Here is a 7,500-nt window from a genome sequence, read left to right as displayed (position 1 = left end):
AGTTTGGATTTGATATTTTTCCTCAACTTTGGATTTTTTGCGTTTTAATTTTAATTTAATTCAAAATTCATTTATTTAATTTTAATTTACTTTAAATTCATTTATTCAATTTCAATTTACTTTTAAGTTCATTATTTAATTTTAATTTACTTTAAATTCTCCATTTCGAATTTATTTCGCCTTCTCGCCGCTCAAGTTCGCCTGCATGCGTTTGAGGTGTACGTACACCTCAGCCTCGACTTCCCGCTGGTCTCGCGGACTGTCTGGGCAGCTATTTCGGAGGCTCCAAAGCGCTGGCGGCGAATATTTAAAGTAATTTAAATCAAATTAATTAATTTACAATTTATATTTTTTATAATTTTGCATTTAATGAAATTTAATTGCAAAAATGCACTTCAGCTGCAGAGTCGGAGCTGCAACCCAGCGGCAGGCTGCCGTGCGGTGCATGCGCAGCAGCAGCACCTGGCTGCTGCTGCTGCTGCTGCTGCTGCTGCTGCCAATGCTGTCGCTGCTGCTGTGCTGTCGCTGCTGCTGCTGCTGCTGCTAGTGCTGTGGCTGCTAGTGCTGCTATTGCTGCTGCGAGCGCCGCTCCTAGTGCCGTGGCTGCTGCTAGCACTGCTGCTGTTGCTGTTGCTGCTGCAGTCCTTGCTGCTGCTGCTGCTGCTGCTGCTGCTGCTGCTTTCCCTTTGAGTGCTGCCTGCTGTTTGCAACGCACCGAAGCGGCCCCCTGTCTTCAGAAAAAGACAGTGAATTAAACCAAGTGCATTAATTACAAATAATTAAAATAATTAATTAATTAATTAATTAATTAATTAATTAATTAATTAATTAATTAATTAATTAATTAATTAATTAATTGTTTCTCAGGGACTCACTGTGCTGGAATATATGCTGAAAAATGGCCCCGAAAGATTTGCTGAAGACGCCAAAGACAGAAGTTATTTGTTGAAGTCTTTGCAGAGTTTTAGCTGGACAGAAGAGGGGCGGGACAAGGGCGCTGGCAGTAATTAATTAATTAATTAATTAATTAATTTAATTAATTAATTTAATTAATTAATTAATTTAATTAATTAATTAAATTAATTATTTAGTCTGGTTGAAGCGGCAAGTTGCTGCGGCGGCAGCGCCCGAGAGGGTTCCTTGCTGCTGCTGCGCTCCGCCCGCTTGCTGCGGGAGCCCCAGCAGCAGCAGCAGCAGCAGCAGCAGCAGCAGCAGCAGCAGCAGGGCGTGTTTGTTTGCTGCAGTCCGGGAGAAGGCCACGTTGTGCACCACTTTGGTGTTTGATGCTGCTGAGCTGCAAGCAGCAAGAGAAGCAGCAGCAAAAAACAAAGACAAATACATTGGCATATCTTCTGCTTCCTCGATGCTCTCCCGCAGCAGCAGCAGCAGCAGCAGCAGCAGCAGCAGCAGCAGCAGCGGCAGGCATGTGCCCTCTATAGGGTTCGGCAGCAACACAAGGCCTCCCCTCCAAAATAAAGACCTGTACGCCTTTCCTTCCACCAGGGTTTAGACTTCAGGGTTTAGGGTTTAGGGTTTAGGGTTTAGGGTTTAGGGTTTAGGGTTTAGGGTTTGTGCTGCGCTGCAGGTCGTGCCGCAGCAGCAAAGATGAAGAGGGGGGCCCCCACAGGGAGGCCCACCGTTCTGCTGCCAGCAAAAGTTCTGGGGGGGCCCCCGGAAAAAGGGAGGCCCCCAAGAAGAGCGACAGCAGCAAAGGGGGCCCCCAGCAGCAGCAGCAGCAGCAGCAGCAGCAGCAGCAGCAGCAGTCTCACGTGTACGTACACCCTGCGGGTCCCGGGGCTTGAGCTTTTCTTTGAATTATTCGCTCAATTGATTAATTAATTTAATTGATTAATTTAATTAGTTAATTAATTTAATTAATTAATTAATTAATTAATTAATTAATTAATTAACTAATTAATTGATTAATTGACAGACGCACAGCCTTGCCTTGCTTGCTCATAAACTGCCGCCTGCTGCTCCTGCTGCTGCTCCTGCTGCTGCTGCTGCTGCTCCTGCTGCTGCTGCTCCTGCTGCTGCTGCTCCTGCTGCTGCTGCTCCTGCTGCTGCTGCTCCTGCTGCTGCTGCTGCTGCTGCTGCTGCTGCTGGGGTGTGCAGGCAGCAGGCAGACTTGCTGGGCTTCGACAGTCCGCCTTTGGAGCCGCTGGGGGCCCCCGGGGGCCCCCCGCCTTTTGCTTCGGGTACTTTGGACTTTTTGTTGCAGTTTGAATTAAATATAATTTATATTTTGTTTATTTTAATTTAATTTAATTTAATTTAATTTAATTTAATTTAATTTAATTTAATTGCTTCGAGTCTTGGGGCTTTGCGGGGGGCTGTGCGCATGCACGCAGGCCAGAGCGTGTGGACAGAGCCTGCTGCTGCTGCTGCTGCTGCTGCTGCTGCTCCTGCTGCAGCAGCAGGATCCAGCAGCAGCTTTCCTTCTTTGCTGCCTCCCCCGCCGCCAGGAGGGAGGGGCCCCCTGGGGGCCCCCTCTGGGAGTCTCAGTGATGATTTATTTGGGGGCTTTCAGGCAGCTACTCCTGCTGCTGCTCCTGCTGCTGCTGCTGCTGCTGCTCCTGCTGCATGCAGCAGCTCCCTCGATGCTGTGGCTGCTGCCTTCGCTGCGCCCGCAGCCCCCGCGCCTGCTGCAGCAGCAGCACAATGGACCAATGGTCAGTTTTGCCACTGCAGCAGCAGCAGCTGCTGCTGCTGCCGCACGCTTAGCTCTTTTGCCACCGCAAGATCCACAGCTCACCCGCTGCTGCTGCTGCTGCTGCTGCTGCTCTCAGGGGCTTCTGCTGCTGCTGCTGGTGTCTCCACTTCCCTTGAGAGCTTCGGGGGCTTTCAACAAGCAAATACAGGTTAGGCAGCACCAGAACTTGTACAGCCAGGGGGCCCTTGGGGGCCCCCTGGGGGCCCCTTGGGGGCCCCCTGGGGGCCCCTTGGGGGCCCCCTGGGGGCCCCTTGGGGGCCCCCTGGGGGCCCCTTGGGGGCCCACTGGGGCCCCTTGGGGGCCCCCTGGGGCCCCTTGGGGGCCCCCTGGAGGCCCCCAGGGGCCCCAGAACACCCCCAGTTCTTTTGCTTGTGCCTGCGGGCTTCTTGGGGGCCCCTTGGAGGCCCCTTTGGGGGCCCCTTTGGGGGCTCCTTTTGGGGCCCCTTGGGGGCCCCCTGGGGGCCCCTTGGGGGCCCCTTAGGGGGCCCTCGGGGGGCCCCTGGGGCCCTTGAGCAGGGTGTTTGGGGGGCCCCCTATCTGTTCATTTAGGTCAGAGTTAGCTGTGGTGGAATTGTTTATTTTTGTTTGCTGCAGGGGCCCCACACTCTGGAGCTGCTGCGCAGCCTGCTGCTGCAGGTGCTGCTGCAGCTGCTGCTGCACCGCAGCAGCCGTGGCAACAGCCATTCAGTATGGGCAGCAGCAGCAGCAGCAGCAGCAGCAGCAGCAGCAACAGTAACAACGCGTTTTCACGGCCATTTAGCCTCAGCAGCAGCAACCCTAGCAGCAGCAGCGGAGCTCCCCAGCCATTTAGTCTCAGCTCCAGCAGCAGCATTTCGGCGCAGCCTGTCCCAGCAAGCAGCAGCAGCAGCAGCAGCAGCAGCAGCAGCAGCACGCAGCAGCGCATGATGGGCGCCGGGGCCCCGGCGCAGCAGCCATTCACATTGGGGGGCATGGGCGGGCAGCCTTGGCAGCAGCAGCAGCCGCTGCAGCAGTTCCAGCAGCAGCAGTTGCAGCAGTTCCAGCAGCAGCAGCTGCAGCAGTTCCAGCAGCAGCAGCTGCAGCGGCTCCAGCAGCAGCAGCAGCTGCAGCAGCAGCAAGTTGCGTCTTCCTTTCCTACAATGCAGCCCAGCCTCTTCTAGGGCCCCAAAAGAGGCCTGAAAAGCCCCAAGTGAATTTTCCTGCTGCAGCAGCAGCAGCAGCAGCAGCAACTGCTGCTGCTGCCGCTGCAGCGCTGCTTTCCCTTAGCTGCCCACGCTTGCTCCTTAGCAGCTGCAGCAGAAGCTGCTGCAGCAGCAGCAACAGAAGCGACCGAAGTTCCTCCTGCACTAGTTGCAGCAGCCGTGCTGCTGCTGGAGCCGCTGCTGCTGCAGCTGCTGCAGCTGCTGCTGCTGCTGCAGCAGCTGCTGCTGCAGCAGCTGCTGCTGCAGCAGCTGCAGCTTAGCCCAAGCTTGGGTGTACGTACACCTGACTTGTGCTGCTTCGTCGGTTTGGTCAGCGCAGTTTTGCGTTTTTCCATTTTCATTATTTCTCTTCATTTACATTTATTCCATTTATTATTTATAATTATTATTTGCAATTATTATTTATAATTATTATTTATAATTATTTATTTATTAATTATACTTGCAGACTCTGCTTCTACGTTTTAAAGGGCCGAACAAAACCAGCATTTGCTGCTGCTGCAGCAGCTGCTGCAGCTGCTGCTGCTGCTGCTACCCGAACTACTACTCGCGCTGCTGTTGCTGCTGTTGCTGCTGCTGCTGCTGCGGTGTGTCTGCTGCTGCTCATGTATATTTCTTTGCTTCTCTTTGCAGCAGAAATGGATATCTTTAAATCCCTTTTGCAAAATAAAATAAAAATGAAATATTAAATTTTATTTTTCAAAATTAAATTGCGGGTCTTCTCTCCCTGTCCACCAATTCAAAAACTGGGCCGCTGCTGCTGCAGCAGCACGGCGCTCATCATGACACAAATGATCCCGAGAAACTCCAGAAATCCCATTCCAATTAAAGTGTAAGTGAAAAGGTCTTCTTTAATGGAAGGATTTCGAGCAGTTCCCGAAACTAAAGCAGCAAAAAGGGATCCGATCCCCTGCGCAACTCCCCCCACGGACATGAGTGCAACAGCAGCAGACAGCGTCGCCACCGACGCCTCGTGCCGCACCGCCCCCACCTGCAGCAGCAGCAGCAGCAGCAGCAGCAGCAGCGCAGCAGCAGCAGCGGCGGCGGCGGCAGCACGGCAGCAGGACGCGTTTTGGTGAGCAGGGCTTGTTTGCGTTGGCAGCAGCAGCAGCAGCAGCAGCAGCAGCAAGTGGGAGAGGGGAAAGGGAGATTGCGGCAGCAGCAAATGGGACACCAGCAGCAGCAAATGGGACACCAGCAGCAGCAAATGGGAGACGAGCAGCAGCAAATGGGCGGACATGAGCAGCAGCAAACACTGGAAAGGAGCTGCTGCAGCACGAGTGGCAGCAGCTCGCAAAAATCAAGAAAACGAATTTAAATGGAGCGAAATCGGCGCTGCGCAGCGAGCAGCAGCAGCAGCAGCAGCAGCGCCAGGTGTACGTACACCCGGCCCGCGCTGCTGCTGTGCGCAGCTTCGGCAGCAGCACAAGAAGAGTTGAAGCAGCAGCAGCAAAAGGGCTTTCAAAGGGCTTGGGAAGGGCAGCTCACCGGGCTGGGGCCGCTGCTGCTGCTGCTGCTGCTGCTGCTGCTCAGGGGAGTCAAGGCGGCGGCGGGCCAGCGCGCGCAGGGCTCCTGAGCCACCGCGCGGTGCCGCTGCAGCAGCGGAGCCGTCGAAAGCGCCCGAAAAGCCAAAGTGGGGCAAAAAGAGCCGCAAAAAGAGCCGCAAAAGGGCAAAAGGGGCGCAGGTTTGGGAGCAGCAAGAGCTGCTGCTGCGGCCCGGGAGCAGGCGCCGCCGGGCGCCAGAGCCAGCCTTGCGGGGGCAAAGAACGCCATTTGCTGCTCTTTTTCGCTTTTTTTATTCCAAATTTATCAATTTAATTCCTTTAAATTGATAAAAACGCAAACTTGCCCGCAAACCCGCGCGCAGCCGCCGCTGCGCTGCTGCGCGCAGCAGCAGCAGCAGCCCCGCCCCACCCGAGACAGCCTCGAGCCTCGCTGCTGCTCTCCGCCCCTTTTGCTGCTGTAATTCACTTTTCTTTTTGCTGCTCACTTTCTTCTTCTTTTGCTGCTGCTGCTCTCCTTATTCTGCTGCCAACCCCTCTAGGAGGCCCCCCCCACACCTAGCCAGCCAGCAGCAGGCCCGATGCTGCAGCAGCAGCAGCAGCAGCAGCAGCAGCAGCGGCGGCGGCAGCAGCAGCAGCAGAGTAAGCGTAGAGGGTAGGAAGGAAGTTTTGGTTTTATTTGATCATGTCTTCATGATCATTAACACTTAGTTTTAATTGATCTTTGTTTCAATTTGCTTCCTTGGCTCTCACACGCGCTGTCTTGCTGCTGCTGCAGCGCAGCAGCAGCAGCAGCAGCAGCAGCAGCAAAACAAATAATTATTAATTTCACTTTCTTTGCGTTTGCTGCTGCAGCAGACAGCGGACAGCCTGGGGTGTATGTCCACCTCCCCGAGCAGCAGCTCGCAACTCCCACTTCGAAACAAATCACTTTTACACTTTTATTTCTGCTGCAGACTTTAATTAAAAATAAATCAAATTTAAAATAAATCAAATTTAAATTAAATCAAATTTAAAATAAATCAAATTTAAAATAAATCCCTTTTTGCAGAAATTTGTGAATAAAAACCGGCAGCAAAAGCAGTTGAAGGCGCATGCGCCAATACGGGAGTGCTGCTGCTGTTGCTGCTGCTGCTGCTGCTGCTGCTGCTGCTGCTGCTGCTGCTGGCTTCCCGTTACTTATCACTGGCAGCTGGCAAGGACTTGGCCGGGGGCTTTTGCCTGGCTGCATGCGGGCTCTTCGGGGCTGCCCATAACTCCATTTAAACTCCGAAGTTTATTTCTTTTGAAGGCCTTTATTGCTGCAGCAAGACAGCAGCAGCAGCAGCAGCAGCAGCAGCGCTGAGTGCAGCAGCAACAACAACCCCACCTGCTCTTCTGCAGCTGCTGCAGAAGTGCAACAGCTGCTGCAGTTCTCCGCGAATTTGAACTCCTTTTCCAAAATAAAATGCAATTTGAGTCATTTAAAAAGAATAATCAAATAATTTTTCCAAGTTCAAGAAAAAACCTTTCTTAACTCACGACAAACAGGCAAAGTTAGAGTTTGTGGAAGTTCTTTCTGGACTTCTTCCTCCGAACTTGAAAATAAATTGTTTTTTTCTTTTAATGTTCATTAAAGAGCATTTTAAAGCATTTTAATTTGCAAGTTCCTCCAAAAAGGAAAAAAGTGCAGCTTTTTGGACTCAGTGGTTTGCCAATCAGTTCAAGTTTTCTTCTGAAAAGCTCAGTTTGGTGGAAAGCGAGGGTTATTGGAGCATTTAAAGAACAACTTCTTTCTAAAAAACTCATTAAGTGGAAAGCGAGACTTATTGGAGTTATTGGAGCATTTAAAAAACATTAATTTTCGAAATTTGCTGCAGCAATTCGCTCACTTGCATGCAGTTCAAGTTTTGCAGCGAATTCGGCGAAGTTTGCAAACTCAAAATAGTTTAAAAAAGCCTCAAGGCGGCCAGAAAGGCTATTTACAAGAATAATATTATCTGGATGTGATAATTCAATTATTTTTGCCACAATTATTTCGCAATTTATATTTTATTTGCATAAATTGGTACTTTTATTGGAATCTGGATGTGAAAATTCAAGTACTTTTGCCATAATTCTTTGT

General features: G+C 51.6%; 2 protein-coding genes across 2 annotated transcripts in view; one reads left to right on the top strand and one right to left on the bottom strand.

The window, feature by feature from the left end:
* Window positions 1-3,852, top strand: part of ENH_00058260 (EPN3 protein, putative) — a gene marked incomplete at both ends in the record, with an annotated part of 5,407 nt that extends 1,555 nt beyond the window's left edge. Inside the window, 8 exons of the mRNA XM_013581805.1 lie at window positions 234-312; window positions 868-1,003; window positions 1,245-1,482; window positions 1,586-1,771; window positions 2,116-2,198; window positions 2,352-2,672; window positions 2,790-2,861; window positions 3,308-3,852. Coding sequence (XP_013437259.1) covers window positions 234-312; window positions 868-1,003; window positions 1,245-1,482; window positions 1,586-1,771; window positions 2,116-2,198; window positions 2,352-2,672; window positions 2,790-2,861; window positions 3,308-3,852 — 1,660 coding nt within the window. The remainder of the gene's footprint in view (window positions 1-233; window positions 313-867; window positions 1,004-1,244; window positions 1,483-1,585; window positions 1,772-2,115; window positions 2,199-2,351; window positions 2,673-2,789; window positions 2,862-3,307) is intronic.
* Window positions 3,853-5,355: 1,503 nt separating this feature from the next.
* On the bottom strand, window positions 5,356-5,667 carry ENH_00058250 (ATP synthase lipid-binding protein, putative; the record flags this gene model as incomplete). The annotated part of the gene is made up of 1 exon (XM_013581804.1): window positions 5,356-5,667. One exon carries the CDS (start codon window positions 5,665-5,667, stop codon window positions 5,356-5,358), a length of 312 nt encoding a protein of 103 aa, XP_013437258.1.
* Between the last annotated feature and the right edge of the window lie 1,833 nt (window positions 5,668-7,500).

The sequence above is a fragment of the Eimeria necatrix genome, genomic scaffold (assembly GCF_000499385.1).
Source record: "Eimeria necatrix Houghton genomic scaffold, Enh_scaff497, whole genome shotgun sequence".
NCBI lineage: Eukaryota > Apicomplexa > Conoidasida > Eucoccidiorida > Eimeriidae > Eimeria > Eimeria necatrix.
The sequence above is the reverse complement of the archived record's forward strand: the minus strand, read 5'-3'. Positions and strand labels throughout refer to the sequence as shown.